The 19033-nt window shown below is 40.2% G+C and overlaps 2 protein-coding genes across 3 annotated transcripts; one reads left to right on the forward strand and one right to left on the reverse strand.

The window, feature by feature from the left end:
- Window positions 1-2404: 2404 nt before the first annotated feature.
- rabgap1l2 (RAB GTPase activating protein 1-like 2) lies at window positions 2405-10212 on the forward strand. 2 transcript variants are annotated; one of them, XM_048254289.1, is made up of 8 exons: window positions 2405-2776; window positions 3349-3411; window positions 8240-8347; window positions 8476-8580; window positions 8666-8749; window positions 8839-8910; window positions 9234-9428; window positions 9546-10212. In XM_048254289.1, exons 1-8 carry the CDS (start codon window positions 2666-2668, stop codon window positions 9765-9767), a joined length of 960 nt encoding a protein of 319 aa, XP_048110246.1. In that variant the 5' UTR covers window positions 2405-2665; the 3' UTR covers window positions 9768-10212. The 2 variants fall into 2 exon arrangements, with proteins under 2 accessions (XP_048110246.1, XP_048110240.1); XM_048254283.1 differs by having other exon boundaries at window positions 2410-2776; window positions 8237-8347.
- Window positions 10213-11843: 1631 nt separating this feature from the next.
- Window positions 11844-16337, reverse strand: LOC125308424 (interferon-induced protein 44-like). Its single transcript, XM_048264937.1, has 8 exons — window positions 15806-16337; window positions 15056-15573; window positions 14910-14961; window positions 13418-13613; window positions 13093-13245; window positions 12685-12856; window positions 12435-12535; window positions 11844-12225 (listed from the first exon to the last, which is right to left on the reverse strand). Exons 2-8 carry the CDS (start codon window positions 15537-15539, stop codon window positions 12037-12039), a joined length of 1347 nt encoding a protein of 448 aa, XP_048120894.1. The 5' UTR covers window positions 15540-15573; window positions 15806-16337; the 3' UTR covers window positions 11844-12036.
- Window positions 16338-19033: the final 2696 nt, after the last annotated feature.

The following is a 19033-nucleotide window of genomic DNA, read 5'->3' on the forward strand; positions in this document are numbered from 1 at the left end:
TATACAATATGTCAGTATAACAGAAATTCTACTCTGGCATATTGTCATCATGGACATTAAACATCAAAACGTCTTAATAATCAACAAAGATCCTTGATTACTAGCTCCACTTTATCCCTCCCTCCCTTTAGATTTATGAAATGTATTGTATTTAGATTCTATTTAGATTCATGAAGTTATTTAATGTCATGACATGACTGGAAGTTGATTAAGAGTGGCTCCATGATGACATTTATCTTCCAAGCAGAGCAGTGACCTGGATAGTGAAAATATAACATCCCTTATTTAACTTCTCAGATAAGACCATATCACATCTGAGCTGTTTGTGTGTGTATCTGTCCATGTATCTGACAAAGCCGTCTATCAAAGAGAGCTGGAACAGAATGTGATGGGTGTTTCCACGTCTGCATTCTTGTGATTTCAAGGCTTCATTCAGTAAGCTTTTTTATTCAATGTGCTGCGATACCTGTAGAACCTGTCAGAAATCCTGCTCAACCTCAAAGCTTACTTGAGCACTGGAACATAACACTTTTCTCATCATCTGACAAAAGACCTGAAATATGGCATCCCTTGGGGCCATTGTCAAAATATCTCTTCTTTTTTCCTTTTCAGAGCAGCTATCGTATGGTATGGGCTTTCTGGCAAAGAAAGGATTATGTGTTATTTGTCTATGCCAACACAAACATTGTCTAAATACAACAGTGGCTTATCAGCTTAACAGTGTAATGCTTGCGTTTTACAGTTTATGGTGTAGCCACTTCCATTCATTAATGAATTCTCTTTTAATCCAGGTATGAATTTTCATGAAGATATTTACTGTTTAGTTGTCCCATTCTTAGTGTATGATATTGTGGTGGTGGCTGCTGTGACTTCAAATTCCTTATCTCATTCCGAACAGTGCAATGTGACTTCTGAATGACTAGTTAGACCACAACTAAATGATTCACTAAAACTAGAAACACAATCTTGCTCTTGCATTCACACCATCACACCCTGTGTGACTGGTAAGAGACTTTTGGATCTGTAATTGCAGTTTTTGTTCCCACACAAAGCACAGGCACAGGCTCACAAATCTGAATGTGATTATCATTGTTGTACATGAGTGAGCAGTTTCAGGTGTTCATGGGGAAAGTTGAACGGCTATGAAATGACTCAAGTTTACTCTATGGTATCACTGTCTCCAATAACCAAAAAATCCAAAAAGCCTGTTACTGATGACTCATTTTTAGCACCCTAATATCAAATTAGGGAACGTATTAGATATTAGTTTCAGGTCTTCATGGGGAAAGTATTGGACATTATTATTGTCCTCACACTTGATAAGGAGGAGAGTATTGTGTGTGTGTGTGTGTGTGTTTGTGAAAGAGAGAGAGAGAGAGAGAGAGAGAGAGAGAGAGAGAGAGAGAGAGAGTGCTCACGTAACTTAAAAACTATTGGTCTTCTTTACTTCAAATTTTCAGACAAGGCAAAGCAGAGAGGACACCGTAGTGTATATCAGTCTATAAGATCGTGCGAATCTGGATCTGGGGGCTGAAATGTGGTTTCACTTCAACATTGCAGGGTAGGGGCAAGGATCAGCAGCTACCTGAGTGCTCTTGTTAGACGTATTCAACTCATTTCATTACCCCCACTCTTATCGTGAACCTGCAATTCTGACACACCCACCACTGTTTATGGTGCCAATAAAACCAAACTGACCAACAAACAGTGGATGAAAGCACCCAAACTCAACAGGTATATTGCGTTATTTACATGTGGTGGTTATTTACTTGTGTGTTGTTTTGCATGAGTGCGCAGTTAGCACTCTGTCTCCATGGCTCCCACTGAATAAGGGGAGAAGAGGATAGGGCCTACTTAGGGACTGACTTAAGCAGCTTATGGGCCATAGGAATTTACTGGCACCTGCTCCCCTTCAAGAGACTGGAGAGCCTGTATGCCAGGGGCACCCTGCCCCACACAGCTTACAGAGAGAGTCGGAGTTTCACACGTTCTTTTAAAGACACACAGACGCATGCTATGAGGAGAAAAGGACTATGCTAGGTGAGGGGGTACTGGCTCGAGCTACAGGTCACCAAACTCAACAGGTATTTTTAACACTAAAAATTAAGATAGTTGAGTTTGTCCCATTAAAGAACCTAATAGCATATCTGGGGAATAATAAGAGGTTTTCACTTTTTCTCATGTGTTTTGAAGCACTATATTTTGACTCAGGGGAGTCACTGCTAAAACATTGATATGAGAAGTAGGAGTATGAGCAAAACTGCCACTATCAGATACATTCAACTGAACAACAAACACATGTGAGTACAGCATTGTTATTTACTTTAAGAGTATGCAAGGCTACTTTGTTACAGAATGCCTACTCTCTGTTCAGTTTCAAGAGCTTCCCAGAAAATTCAGATTACTGGCAGTGTCACATGTGTGACAACAACGGAGGGCACCATGAGATGTACAGCCTATTGTGTTGCACATGAAAACAATATGGACAAAACCAGTGGGTGTGACCACACCGATCTTAAGTGTGGTCCCTCCCCTCCTTGTTGGGATAGAAGTTGCCGTGTGACAGTGTGTCAGCGCCTGCTGAACCTGTTGCTGGCGTGTCTCTCTACTTCAGTCTGATAGCCGCAGGTCAACTCTCTCTCTCTCGCACTCTCACACTGCAAACATGATGGAAGAAGTGTCTATCTCTGTGGCTTACAATGCCCACATCATCGACCAGATGTCCGAGGAGGAGATCCTGGCCAGTTTAGTGGCGGAGTCCTTACCCAAACAAGCAGTGAGTCCTGCATCATACACCAATAGGATAAACTGCAATTGCAATTTGTCAGAAATACTGGGTAATGTGCTGTAGGATGACACAAATGTTTAAATGTTGTAGCTATTATAGTCAGTATCTGTTTCATTATTCAGGTAAAGAAAGGCAAGGTACATTATGTATAAATATTGCACATAAAAAAACAACAAATGCTGTATAGCACGTTTAGATCTGATAGACAAACAATATTAGTATTATTGATAATACATTTAGAGACAGCAGGTGCTAAGTAATGCTATAATCATGTGTCAATTAATAATGTTATAATCTGGTGTTAATGCAAACACTCGTCTGTTTTAGTGTGTGTGTGCCACAGACAGCAGATTTAGTGGCCTCTAGAGGCTGTGCCCTGTCCACTGCACACTCTGCAAACTACTGAAGCACACCATCTGAGATTCAATATGAGACATTTTTAGGCTATACTTCATTTTTCACTTTATTCACTTCTATTTTTTGTAATAAAAGACGAGATTGGAATATTACAGCCACTGTTACAAAATCACAGCTTTGCAACCCCCCACACTTTGCCACAGGTCCCCACTTCACAGATACCCTCTAAGAAGCTGAGGCAAGAAGACCCTCTTGACAGATACCAGGTGAGCACTTCCCCCATTCCTGCCCCAGTCCCATCCTGAAAGTATCACTTGAGAGCACACCCACACTTCCTCTAAGCACACAGTCTGTTGGTCACTTCCACAACCAGGCAGTTGCATGTGGTGTGTGTGTGTGTGTGTGTGTGTGTGTGTGTGTGTGTGTTTTTCACTATGATTATTAGTAAGAGTGTTATGAGTACTATTAATGTAAGTAAACACTAAATAACGAAACTTAGAGGTGAAATATGTAGGCCATTTATGTCAAATTTGAATATGGACTAAACATTCATTTTTGAAAGAGCAATGAAGCAACTGTGTTTCACAATGATTTTGTATTTTCTTTATTTTGGGCATATAGCATTAATTTTTGTCAACAAGTAAAATACAAAATATAGCTGCAAGCAGCAATGCGGGGGCCTAGCAGTGCGCTATAGCAGGAATGGCGTTGCCATGGCATGAGCAAGCACTCACAGCAAGAGGCCAAATTACACCAATGTCCTTGTGTGTTCTCACAATCAGCTACCATGTCCCTCTACCAAGTTTGGACTTCATACACCAAAGTGTTGCTGAGATGTGAGCTCACTTTCTTTATTACAGCACCCCTAGAGGCCAAATGAGACCACTTTCCTTGCATTTCCTCACAATCAGCATCAGGTTTGGACTTCATACATCGAAGCGTTGCTGGAGATATGAGCAATCAGCCTCATACTATGTCCCTGTACCCAATTTGGACTTCATACATTAAAGCGTCTCCGAGATGTTAGCCCACTTCCTTCCTTCGCCATAGGGCAGTTCCAGCGTTATGGATGTGACAATTGGACTCATATTGGTAAACAAAATGCAAAATTAGTATCAGTGAATTAATTTGCATAACTTTTAATGTAACCTCTCTCCTCTGAATACTGAGAAATCCTCAAATTGCATATAATCAATTTCATCCTAAGAATACAAGGCATTTTATCAGCGTTATGGATGTGACATGAAATGGACACACTTTTGTGAGAGATTACAGGTTTTCTACAAACTCTGTGAATTTTGAAGGAAACCGTCGAATCTATGATATATGTACCATGAAGGAGACTTGAATGAACACAAAAAGTGTGTTTTTGAAACTATGCGTCATTTTCGTAATGCATTATGTAGGAAAAACTGGCGCTATGGATGTGACGGTTTCATCGCTATGGATGTGGACGGTCTGAACCAGTCCTCGATAAAACTACATAAAACACATAATTAAGTAGTGAATTTTGATATGAAACAATTGAAATAGTAATCATAAAAAACTAGCGATGAAATTATTGCTTCCTCAGTGCCCACTATGATCCACAGGAAGAATCAGGACAAGTCATTTCAAATATAAAAAAGAAATTATTTTTTTTCTTTTACCGTCATCAATTTTGGTCAGTGATTCCCGGGTTACTGAAACACCAGGGAACATGAAACTTGGTGCCCACTCCCCTAAATAACTAGCCCTACCTGAACCGTTGCACCCAAGATGACAAAATATTTATGGTATGTTAGTCTCAAGAGCCCGCATGAACCTAACCCATACCCACTCATTTGTGATTTGCACACATAAAGTACATGCACACGCACATGCACACACACGCACAATGCCCATGTGCACATACACACACACACACACACACACACACACACACGCACGCACAGTCGCACACATACAGACAGGCAAGCACACACACACACATAAACACATACAGACAGGCAAGCACACACACACACACACATGAATGCAGACACATAAACACACACACACAGGCACGCATACACATGTGGGCATGCAAACACACACACACACACACATACACACACACACACAAACACACAAACACACAAACACAGGCACACAGACACACACATTACACACACACACACACACACACACACACACACACACTCTTATAAACAAAAGCAAACTCACATATGCACACACTCATTTACATGCACATGAGTTGCAGGAGTAGGAGATGGAGACAAATTGACAAGCTGATTTATTTTTTCATAAGAGAATATGCAGGACTGAGAGGCAGTCATATTTTGTACCGCTATGCGGTACATCTAGTTTTTGCTGCCCTTACTCATGTTACTCTGTGGGTATTAGCTACAGAGGACCTGACACTTCAAATGCTGTCATATCGCTGGCCACATTTAAAATTAAACTGTGTTAAGCAGACGGAAACGGCAGGCTGAACAGATCTGCAACAGAAGGAGGTTGCTATGTTAACTCCAGCTGCAAAGTCAGCCATCTTCACCAGCTATCACGATAATCCAGTTACTGTACAACATTAGGGGCTGTTTATACGAGAACGATTGCGAAGGAAGACGACAAAATATTTTATCATAAGTGCCTTTCGCTTACACGACAACCCCGCCATCGGGCTTGAAGACGAAAAATCTGAAGACTCCTTCCAGAGTGTAGAGTTTTGAAGATCACCGGGCTTGGCGCCTCCGCCTAAACGGCTAAACCAACGATCCTTGATTACCTCTCTGGCTAAACTGTCAAATTAGAATGTCTGCGCCGTGGACGCACGGGTTCTATCACACCACCACCCAGCGGTCTGGACACCACCACCCAGCGGTCTGGAATGCATATCCAATCGAATATCACATACTCTTGACATATAAAACAAAGATTTCCCCTGAGAATGCTTGCCTAAACGAATAAAAAAAGAAGACGAGACGCCACTTCTGCGCCTTCTTTTCATCGCCACCGTGATAGTATGACAGTTACAGGAAGATAATCGCTCAGATTTTCGCTATTAGGCCACTTGAAAATAGGCTATGGCTAGGCTAATCACTGGAGGTATTTTAATATTATGTTTGTTTTGCTAATGGTTAGGCAAGGCCTCCCTGTGGTTTTCATCAACCTAATAATCTTTGAAATGTTAGTTGTAAACACTAAGTTGAAATGCGTTGAAACTGACATGCCACCAGAACAGACGCTTTATCGGCTTTGAGGTATAATAAAAAGTCCCCAGTCTTGTAAATTCACATTATGTAACATCCATAACGTCACATCCATAACGCACCATTAAAGGTTTTAAAAGTAAGAAAGGGGCACAATTTGGTCATCACACTTTACATTGATATAAATCAGCTTTGCACAGACACTATGGACATTGTTGCATCAACACTGTATGTGTAGCATAAACTTTTCCTATAAAACGTTATGGATGTGACATGGCCATGGAACTTGCTGACAAAAGCCTTACAAATGTAAGGAGTTGTGCTCTTAAAGGCAAGCTGAGCATAGACATTACTCTACCATTCCCTTGTCAATCTGGAATTTGTCAAATGACACAATTTGTTTGAACATTGGGTCCATTTATCCACTTTTGAAATATGTATAATATTACCATGTGAAAAATGTTGTTTCTATATGGTTGCACACCATATTTATGATGTAAAAAGAGTGTCATTCTCCATCAAATTCAATCAGATCAGTTACAAACAATAAAATATAGACCTAAATGAAGATTTTAACAACAGTTCTATTTGCGTATGCACAACTTTTTTTTCCATGGTAAGGATGACCTTTGAATGGAATTGCCCCATATTTGATTGGCTGTCATATTCCAATAAAGTGGAATTTGAATAGTGAAATCTATATAGTTTGTGCGGCTCGGTCTGAAGATCATCTCCATCAAGTTCCGTGAAAATCAGATGAAATTTGTGACCGCTGAAACTTTCTGTAGAGTTTGGACCAAATCCAATATGGCGGAGGTCCAATATGGCGGAAAGTGACGAGATAGGGGTCGATGAACTCGGGATGGTCCAAGGATTCAGACGCTACCTCAATTGTGAAAATCAGACAAAAGAGTCAAGGATCACGTGCATGAACGCATGTCCAGCATTGAACTGGTGGTGGTGCTAGAGTGTTCAATGTATATGCATAAAAATTGCTGTGAGTGATTGGGACAGTGTCCTGACTAATGATATTGAGTTTTGTTATGTTAACTCAAAGTGCCACGGAGATGTTAGTCCACTTCCTGTTTGGCGGCTTCATCGCCATATTTGATTGGCTGTCACAGGCAAACAAAAATGAAATTGAAAAATCTGACAAGTATCTTTTGTGCGGCTCGGGCAGAAGATCATCTCCGCCAAGTTCCGTGAAAATCGGATGAAATTTGTGACGGCTGAAACTTTTCGTAGAGTTTGGACTAAATCCAATATGGCGGAGGTCCAATATGGCGAAAAGTGACGTAATAGGGGTCATTGAACTTAGGTCGATCCAGGGATTCCAACAGTGCCTGATTTGTGAAAATCGGACGCACCGTTCAATGGTCACATGCGTGAATGCAATCCAGGTTCGACCCATTGGTGGCGCTAGAGTGTTGGGCATAGAGTTCTGTAAAATAGTGAGGGTGATCATGGGACGGCCCTGAATCAGTGCGCCGAATTTCATAACTTTAGCCAAATGTTTGACCCGTTGGTGGCGCTAGACGACTGGGTTTAGAGATCCATAAATGAGCGTGAGTGGTCAGTGGAGTGTCCCGAAACTTTCTGCCAAATTTCAGCACTTTTTAGCCAGGCGTTCTATGGGCTGCCATAGACTGCAATGTCGGATGTATAATAATAATAATAGGAAAAGCTAGTAACTCAATACTCAATTGGTGCCTTTCCTATTATTATTATTTATCCTAGGCCCCCAATAAATACAATTAAAGTCCAGAACCAGATTGCATCGAAATACAATATTGTTTTAAATATAAAGTCATTTAAATGCACCTTTAAACTTAAAGGTCTTTCTGTGGTGGGGTTGTCATGTAGTAATACTTAACTGAGAGACTGTGTTTGTCATTGACAGCAGGAGAACCTATGTCTTCACGAAACAAGTTTGCGCCTGGAGCAAGAGAACGATCACCTGGCCCATGAACTCGTCACCAGCAAGATTGCCCTGAGGAATGCCTTAAACCAGGTCAATCAAGACAGACCACCTGTATACAGTATAAATGAAAAAAAAAAACAACATATATGAGTCTACATGTTCTTATCCATGTTCTCTTGTCCATAACATCTGTGCTTCTGTGCAACATATCTTCTCAGGCTGAGGACAAGGTTGACGAACTAACACAAGAGCTTTTGAAAACCAGGCACCATTTGGAAGTGGCAAAAGAAGAGAAGAAAGAGAAAGAAGAGGAGGCCACTCAGGTACAGTGGGTCGGCTACCGTCACTCAATCACCTTATTCATTTACTTTGTGTGAATGGCAATAACATGGTCATCAATGTCTACAGCTAAAGGAAGTATTCAGAAAAGAGCTGGAGAAGACAGGAACAGAGGTCAACAGGGCAAACAGCATCATAGCTGATTACAAGCAGGTATGCTGTGGGTAACTCTCTCTGCACTGCATATTATTTTTTAATATACAAAGCAAAAAGGGCAACTTTATTTTTTGCCTCATCTTTAGATCTGCTCTCAGATGAATACAAGACTTGAGAAGCAGCAAACAGACAATGATGAGGAAATGGCTTCAATTAAGGTAAGTCTCAGCTGTGCTGCTACCACTGTGTTCCTGCACATTGCAGTTACTAGTATGTCCACCAACAAAAACACCAAGGTCAGGGGCTGGTTCTCAGGAAGCATATTCTGACAAAAACAACTGTAAGCTAAAGCATGCCTTAAGTCAGGCCCAAATGATTGATTAAATACACCTTGTACTCCCATCAGTGGCATATGTGTACATTAATGTTTTCAGAGAAAGCTTTTATATACACAGACTAAATGAAATAAAATACAAATTAAATACAAAAGTACATTTAAATTGCTAAATAAATAAAACTCCTGTGGGTGTTGTTTCCACAGAGCAAAGTGATGGAATGTGAAAAGTGTTGCAAGCTCTTCAGTGTGGATGGAACACTTAAAACAGAGGAATCAAGAACTTTGTCAAAACCTTCACCAAGCAGAGAGAGGGACCTGCTCCAAGACCAGGTCCGAGAGCTTGAGAAAGAGCTGGCCCAGACCAAGCTTCAGATGGTGGAGGCCAAGTGCAGGATACAGGCAAGCTCTAGTTCATATTATTAATCTACATTGAACATCCTGGAAATCTAGCTTTGCTTATTATCACAGAACTATAGGATGTATTGGGTTAATTTGAGATATTGGACCATCTCACAGGAACTGGAGCACCAGAACGGAGCGCTGACGACTGACCTCCAAGAAGCCAAGAATGGCTGGTTGAGGAAGACCCTCGGCTCCCTGAGGATGGCCACTACTGGTGCGCAGGCCTCCACACCGCGAGACGACATCCTGGCGCCGCTCAGCAGCTCTCGGTCCGGGTGGGTGAGCGCCAGGAGACTCTCCCTGGCACTGAGAGAGGGTAGGAAGGCTCATGTATGAGGATGAACTGGACACCAGAACTGTTTCATAGGAATCCAGAGGGAGAAGCACGACAGCTACGATATGTAGGTGCCCTTAACTGCTGCTTGGAGCTAGGTAGTATCCCTGTCAGGGGATGCAGAGCAAATCCTATTGTTAAAGAATAGAGATAGTTGGTCCTGAAAATTCTCACTCTCTTAGTCCCAGAGGTGGTTCCTCAATGATGCTTTCAGGAAACGCACATCTGGGGTTGTTCCAAGTCCATGGTTTAGTGACTGACTGGGTGAAGTTCACTCAGAAAAAGTTGTAAACCTCCCTGCAGAAGCCATGTTCTGGCAGAAACTTTCTGAGGAAGAGACAAAAATATCACCCTTCTGATGAATTGTGGATGCCATGGATGAACATTTTAGTGCTGGTGGTCCCAGCTTATGTTAAGCTATTTGTAATGATTTACTTTTATATATGTGCCAATTTGTGCGCAGTATTTATTATTGATCAATTAAAACAATAAACAAGTTTTGTATGACCTTATGACCACATATGAGACAATCTAACAAATATATATATATATATATATATATATATATATATATATATATATATATATATATAAAAATATACCACAATAACACATAAATGTAAACCTATTAGTCTCACGTAGACTGAGAAGCCCAGAAAATTGAAACAAAAAAATACAAAGAAAATACCAAAGATTGAAATTTCCTAGACTCTGACTACTTGAATACTGTTGCAATTCAAGGTGCACAACGAGGCAATCATGGATCATATACTATATCTTATATCTATATCTAATCTATCTTTTATCAAGATATACATCCATATTCATACATCAGTATTTAGGGCAGGGGTCTCAAACACCCGGATTGAGGCCAAATCCGGCCCGCGACGTATGTCAAAATAATAATGTAATCCGGCCCTTGAGACTTTTTAATTGTGACAAACAACAAAGCTTCATTCATTCAAACCCAAAATCGCTGCGCAAAGTTTTCAGGAAATACGAGAAACACAAAGACGTGCATTTGTAATGACGCGGAAGCGTTGCAGGCCATAGTGTTGCAGAAATTGAAGCAGAAATTAAGCAGAAATAGGCCTACACCAAATGTTGAAAACCGTTTACGTGTGATGAAGTCTTAGGTAGGCTATGTTATTCACCTATTCTAAATCTGAAAGAGAATATCCTTTTGGAGATTATGATCGATCGTCTGCGTGTATACGACGGTGTCCACTAAGCATACCATGCTTATTTCGACCCTCTGCCCAACATAGCTTGGAGGTTGCAGTGGTAATCGTGATGATAGTGTCCGTAATGGACGTGGTACAGACAGCAGGGCTCTAAACTACAAAGTCACCCGCAATATGATGCGAACTTCTGGGTACTCAGATTACCCGCGATAGGAACTGATTTAACCAGAATACTTTATTGTAGGCCTTGTGGTTTAGAAACCATATACATCTTAGGTGTTTTCCTGTTAATTTGTTATGTGGGTAATATGAAAAAAGTAAAGTAAACCTGCTCAAATATGTTCATCCAGTATTTATTGAAAGGTGCATTATTTGAGGTGCTTGCCATCCAGTGGCAAATTAGATGGGTACATTTACCCCCTTCATAAACTTTTGTTTTACTCAAAGATTTTTACATTTACAGTAGGACTTTATCTCTGACCACTTTCAAGCCATGGCCTTTTGAAATTTTGATATAAAAATCCAATGGTGTTGCTTTCTTAACCCTGACGCCTATAGTTTGCCAGGTTTAAAAAAGTTATGAGGAAAATATTTTTATTTGGTGTGAAACACACACATACCTGTTTTTATGCTTTTCATTTGTTTTATAATTTGTATTAATATTTATTTTATCATTATTTTATTTATAAGCTAAGGTTGCTAGCATAGGTGTCTAAAACTAGATAAAAACACTTGCACTTTCTGTTTACAGTTTTGTGTGGTATTTGAAAAAAAGACCATTGCATTTTCAGAAATAGCCGGCCCTCCAATCAGATGACGTTGGCAGAATTGGCCCCCAGCTCATTTGAGTTTGAGACCCCTGATTTAGGGTATACCATGACTCAACTGTAATCATAATGTTGACTTGCATTTAATTTGTATATGTTGGTACCTCAGGAAAAAAAACAGTTTGAACTGTGGCGGATCTACATGAACCATTTCCTTGAACACATGAACTTGTAAGGTGATAGGAGATAAAGGAAACCTGCAGCATAAGGATTCTTAAAAATGCAATGCAAATAAGTCAGAGCTTCACTAAATGCAAGTTCTAGTCAGCCTTCTCTTCTTCGTCCAGGAAGAGATCATCGCAGTAGCTTTCTGCCACCCGAAGCATCTGGATGACAGAGTTGAGCAGCAGGATGTCTGTGTGCAGGTCCAGCTCCAGCTCCTGACTGTAATTCTTCACCGGAATCACAGCTGACATGGACACGCCCAGCTGGGCAGCAACCTCACGCATCTACAGAAATGTAAAACTAAATTAGTCAGAGGATTCAAAAATTAGGCTAAATCTAACTTATAATTTCATACCATGAGCAACATCCTAAGCACAAACATTGGTGGGTCAGCTCAATGCTTAAACACAACACTTCATGCACAAGACACTTTGCTTATTGTCAGACTTTGCACTTTTCTCATAATTTAAATTAGGGCCCATGTATTCCTCACCATTGCCTCAATGTTCTGGCTGCAGTAAACAGTTTTCAGGTCCTCTGCAACTAAGGGACAGGCCTCATCCACCTTGGTCATGAGCACGAGCTGAGGAATACCTAGAAGTCAAGACAAAATAAGCAGCATTCATTTCTCACTGGCATTTACAGTAGTTATAGAAATATTTGTTAGGAAATTTAGTAGTGCCATCTTGTGGTGTTCTTGAGTAAAGCTGCTGGACTAAATATTATCTCAGCGCAACACTGACCTAGCTGGTTGGTTTTCCTGCGGAAAGCAGCAAATTTCTCTATCATTCTGGCTGGGAGGAGTTTGACTTTGGCGGTGTCTATCACATAGACCACACAGTGGATCTTGTCCTTCAGTGTGAAAGATTTGCGGAAACCAGGAGCCTCCTCTTGCAAGGGCATTGATGGGTTGAACTGAAACCGTAACAGTGGTCTCTTCATCTTATATTATAAACCATCCCAAATGCTGTGGAAGCTGCTATAGCTATACTATTAAAGTATATAAAGTAAACAATAAAATAATTAGAGTGGGATGTCATAAAAATTCCTATAGATATAATGGCCAGGTAACCCAATACATTTGTCCATATTTTATCTTACTCTCAGAATATTGTAAACACTAAGAAAACTATACAATAAATAAACGTTACCTGGTAGCGGTCTTGTACATGTCCCTTGAGAATGCTTGTGAAATCTTCTATATCCAAACCAGCATTTAAGCCCTCTTCCAGTCCCATGGTGTCACACAGAACAATTGGCAGGGGCTTCTTACTGTGTCCTCCTCTGATAGAGTAGGTGCGGAACTGATAGATACAAAGACATTCCATCGAGTGTGCTGTACTTGTGCTATGTAAACTTCCACTAACACAACGTTTTAAATGTGGAAATTAGTAAAACATTCAGGTGTACAGTGTGTGTCCACTGAGAGGCTATTGAGATGTCAACTGTGTGTTTGTGTAACAGAGTCGTAAGTACCTGTGTGGTCAGACTGGTCCCTGCAGTGCCTGTGTTGGCCTGACTTGTCACATGACCTTTGAATACTGAACTGACAGAGTTGAAGAAGCTCGACTTCCCAGCCCCCACCTGCCCAACAAGCAGTATCCGGGCTTGGCTCACTGAGTTAATGCCAGACTTCCAGTTTGCAATGGTTTCCATTAGGCCTTTTTTACTCCTAAAAAAACATCAAACTATTCATCTCATTTTTCATTCTGTATAGGGTATTGGGTAGTTTCACATAGGGTAGGCACGTTGTTTCACAAGGTTATTATCATCTCACATTAATCTAAACTATCATCTAAAATCTAAATATTATTTATTTTAATTTATGTTTAGGCTACATCTGTTGAAGGCTAATTAAATGTTTCATGGTAACTGGTCATTGACAATTCTTAGATATAAATACAACCACAAATCAGAAAAAGTTGGGACGCTGTGTAAAATGCATATAAAAACAGAATGTGATAATATACAAGTCTTATAAACCCATATTTAGCAGCAAAAAGGACATAGACAATAGCCTGGCTAACGCCAAACCTCATCTCAATCTATTACATTGAGATTCTGGTCTGGGAACCACATATTAATTTTCTCGTATTTGAGGCGTGGTTTACGAATGTCCAGAGCCATTTATTGGGTGCTACGAATGTCTATCAAATGTGTCTGTACGTAGGTCATAGCCAATCGTATCCAAAGATCCGCTTTAACCCTCTCTGTCGTATCTGTTGGTAGCAGGGCAAAGACATCACCAAAAGTTGCTCTTTTTTCAAGTTCAAAATAAACTTTCTCTAAATGTATGTGTTCTAAATGACACTATCTAAGGATACATCGAAAGGTAACTTTGCATCTGCTGCCATGTTGGATCCAGATATAAACAAACTACAAGCTTCGGTGTGTCACATAGATGTCGTTATCTACTTGCGGGGCGGGCCAGTAACCCATTATCGCAAGGATTCGTTGTACTGTCACGTTTTGGTAATCTATTATTCGTGCTGGGGTTGGAGGAGCTGGTAGGGGGACAGTTGGTAAGTGTTCTTAAAAGTCTTATAAACTCTAGGTTCGCTAACTACGTTTTTGGTGCTACTGACAAGGTTTGGTGCTGTTTTGAACAATATTACTGGTTAAAAAATGCTATTTGGGAAGCGTTTAGCTCACCGCTCTTAGCTAATCCACTGTTTGCGATTTGGGGCTATAGCATATACCTGTGAAAGCTCTGTAGTGGTTGATCAACAAAAAATACTGTCTCCACGGCTCATTTGATGTGTTTTAATGCAGAAAAATACCCTGCGCTACGCCCCTGGAAGTAGTATTGTACATGAATAAACCCGATCTAGACCAACTCTCAATCTCAACTGAAATATGAGAGGCGGTCTGGTGTCAACCAGGCTAACACATTGTGTCCTTATTGAAATTAAACAAAGTATTCAGTGTGGCTAATAGGCTATGATTTTTAAAAGTAAAACTGACATACTCAGCATTCCATGTGACATTCCTCCAAGGCTTTGCCAAGAGAGCATCACACTCTAAAGAGACACAGTAAAGAGAGTGAATGGAATTTGTATAAATATTCCACATATTACATTCAATAAACATTGTGTAGCTGAACATCCTACTCACCCTCAACTCTGTAGACTTCACACTCAGTCAGTACCAAATCATTTCCATGCATTTTTAATGGATCGAAGTTGAAGAAATTCCCTGGGTTACTTTGGATGTCAGCTCCATTGTCGAGGAGGAAGACCAGAGACCCAAAATTGGGCCCAGTGTCTCCATCATTGAAGGAGTACTGGCCAGTACTTGTAACACGATAAGGCTCGGGGTTTTGCTCTCTTCCATCAAAGCTGAACAAAAAAGCCTTTTCATCGACAATATTTTGCCCTGTTTGTGCATAATCTTTACTAATGTATGCCCCAAATATGAATCCTGTGTTGTTGTAGGCAACAGTCAGGGTAGGGCCTTGTTGGTTGCACTTATAGTGAAAGTTATTATTATTATAGCTATGTACACTAGCTTTGTATATCAGATTAAGTTTGGCATGGCCAAACATAGAACAGATCATCCTCTCTTGATCTCTGGTCAGTTTGGATGTTATGACGCTCATGATGGTCCTTATACTGATGGAGACCTACAAAACACTGTGGAGAAGTAATAATCAACTTTATGCGACGTCAAATATCTGAAGACGTCGGCTAAACACCCATGCTTCAGTATTTTCATGTCCAAAATACTGAATTTCTGCAGTCAAGTACAGTACATGCAGTGCTATGCAATACAATAGTTTTTTCGTATCCAAAATACTGCATTTCCTGCATACCTTAGGACACATTGTCAAACACATGTAGCCCATTTCAATAATGCCATGCTTACCAGTTTTAGAGCTCCAGGATCCACAGCTTGGTTTGTTTATGTTAAAAGTTCAAGTTGTGAGCAGCCTGCGTTATTTAGCAATCGCACTTAGTTCGTAGACCAAAAGGTGCTAATCTGCTGCAGTGCCAGAATCGAAACTGCGCAGGGATTGGTGTGGTCGCACTTTGGGACACACGTGCATTCGTTTACTATGAATCGAAACCGATGGACTTTGCGGATTAGGCTATTTGTTTCTTTGTCTATCACAGCTGTACTTGTCAAGTCAAGTGGTATGCTAGACTTTACAAGTTCAACCTACTTGATCCTTGTTGAACACTTGAACCTACTGAGAGCCATGGAACGTGGTGGAGCAACGTTTACAATGTTGCAGGGCAACCTCATAACCGGTTCAATATTTTGGTGGTTGCATAATCATCATGATAATTTGCCAAGTTGTTATTAAAATTATCCAAAAATGTTGTCCAATATCAATGGGAATGTGCCTGAACAATACCGAATAAAATAGACCTCTGAAGTTCGCCTACAAAAAAAGCTGCCATCTTTGAGATCGGTGTTGCACCAAATCCTGTGACCTGTCGAAATTTGTGACTCTAGAGGGCGCTCTATGAATTTAATGAGTTGGACTGACACATTGACAAAGCACTTACGCAAATAACGTAAGATCATAGAGGTCTAAAATATGGACCGGGCAAATAAATCCTCTACTATACTGAAACTTCAATGCAGATGCATTTACTGAAATGCAAACGCACAGTAAACGCTATATAGTCTATAGTTCATCAACAAACAACCTACCGGTTAAAACGGAAAATGATAGCGAGAAAGTAGCTCGCATAGCCTAAACAGATAGACTCACTCAACACGCAGTAGGCTAGGCTACGTCAGCAAGATCGGTCAGCCTATTTTATAAATGGTGAAGACACATAGTGCTTTTGTGGTTAAGCGCTTGAAACGGTCATTTATTTTCAGAATGTGTCAACTCAAGGTGTTTCTGGGTACAACTACAAAATATGGAGTCCTGTGTGCTCGTGCAATGTCATTTTTTTTGTTGTAATAAAAATAATATAAATTGTGTTTACGATAAATCTGCTGTTGTTATTGGGAAAATGTCATAGGCTACTTATAAACATAAATCGGGGGAGGGCCTTGTTTTGCAGCTTAAATGAAGTTTGTTATCATCTGTGTGGTGATTTTTTATGTAGGCTAGCCTAAGAATTTCTATGCCACTATTTTGATAGCGTACTGTCAAATTATGTTTCCCCACTGGAACTTCTGCAGAAATGGACTCATACGCACACAAAACCATCTCAGGTGAATTCTCTGAATGTCCCATGTTTAACCAAACAGCTTCCATCACTCCAGTGAACTTCAGCAGGACAGGTCACATATTTTGATAGGCGTATTGCCTACTGTCATATTTTGTCATGCACGCCATGCAATAGGCCACCTGTTCACAGGAGTGATGGAAGCTGCTAAACATGGGACATTCAGAGAAGTCACCTGAGATGGTTTTGTGTGCATATGAGTCAATTTCTGCAGAGTTCCAGTGGGGAAACATAATTTGACAGTCTATAAAAAATAGTGACCGATGTTTTGTTTTATTACTTTATTATTACATACAAAAATCACAATACAGATGACAACAAACTTGATATCTGAAAAGCTGTTGGCTAAAATAAGGTTAATGAATAGCTGCAATTTTCACAATAACAACAGAATATTTATCGTAAACATACCATTTTTATGGAAGTAGGCCTATGCATTTTCATTCAAAACAACCAAAACATTATTTTTTTGAAAGAATGACATTGCACGACCACACAGCATATGTTGTAGTTCTACCCACAAAACAACCTTGAAATACATTCATAAAATAAATGACAGTTTCAAGCGCTCAACCACACATGTCAACAAATTGTGTTTGTTTTTGTTATTTACTAGGCTACATATGTATTGTAATACCAAACCCCAGTGAAATGAAAGATGCCATCCCAATGACTTTTACAACGAGGTGTGACAAGGTGGAGCACTGTCTTAACCATTTAAATAGGCTATGTGACCGATCTGAAAGAAGTAGCATAGCCTACTGCATGTTGAGTGAGTCCGTCTGTTTACTGGGGTGGTGAGAGATATTTGGAGTGACTTTCTCGCAATCATTTCGCCTATGGGCTACTGTAGACTACTTTTGAAAATTGTGACCTTCCGTTTTAACCGGTAGGTTGTTTGTTGATGAACTATTAGACTAGCCTATATTACGTTTATACCTACTGTGCGTTTGAATGTCAGTAAAGTAGCCTAGTTCGTTTCTTTAATAGACCGTTCATGTTTGGACCATGATCTTACGTTATTTGCGTAAGTGCTTTGTCAATGTGTCAGTCCAACTCATTAAATTCATAGAGCGCCCTCTAGAGTCACAAATTTCGACAGGTCACAGGATTTGGTGCAACACCGGTATCTGGTGATTTCTCCAATGGGAAAACCTGGGGATTTTGAATTATCACACTTGTTAAACTCTTGTGGGGACGAAAAAGTCTGAAATGAAGACGTTTTCCCAAACACACTTTTGTCCTCTGCCTTCGAGTGGATACTGTGAACTCCGGTACGTGTGGCACACTTTGATTTTTTCTATCTTAGATCTAACTTGTTAACTAACTTAATGGCAAGTAGCATAGCAAGTTAGCTCTGGGGTAGCAAAAATCAATGTGTGCCGCCTTCACGTACAGGAGATCACAGTATCCACTCAAAGGCAAAGGACAAAATATGTTTGTACAGTGAATTAATGCTTTAATGAGTGCTGTAACTTGATGAAGATTGTAACTCTGCTACTACTTGCTGCCCCCTGTAGGCCACGCTGCCCCATGCAACAAGCAAACATTGTAGCCTTCTATTTGTTTACAGTTTTTCTCGATTGCTTTTACCTGCTTAAGTAAACTGGAACCCACTTGGTCTTCATGACTACTTTCTTTGCACAGCAGAAGTCATCTCTTGCGAATGTGTTCACACATTTTCATTGGGTTCACACATTTCTCACACCCTTTTGCAAAACAGTTAGCACAGGTGTCATTCAAAAGCCCCAAACTCTATTGGTTTTCCCATGCTAAACAAAAGGAAAACATCTTTTCACAGGTGGCATAGATTCCTTGCATAAGTCTGAATCTCTGATACACCTGTGTGAAACTCCTTTGCACAATTCTTCAATCAGCAGTCATTCATTTTACATAAGAGATG

Source organism: Alosa alosa, chromosome 1 (genome assembly GCF_017589495.1).
Source record: "Alosa alosa isolate M-15738 ecotype Scorff River chromosome 1, AALO_Geno_1.1, whole genome shotgun sequence".
Classification (NCBI taxonomy): Eukaryota; Metazoa; Chordata; class Actinopteri; order Clupeiformes; family Clupeidae; genus Alosa; species Alosa alosa.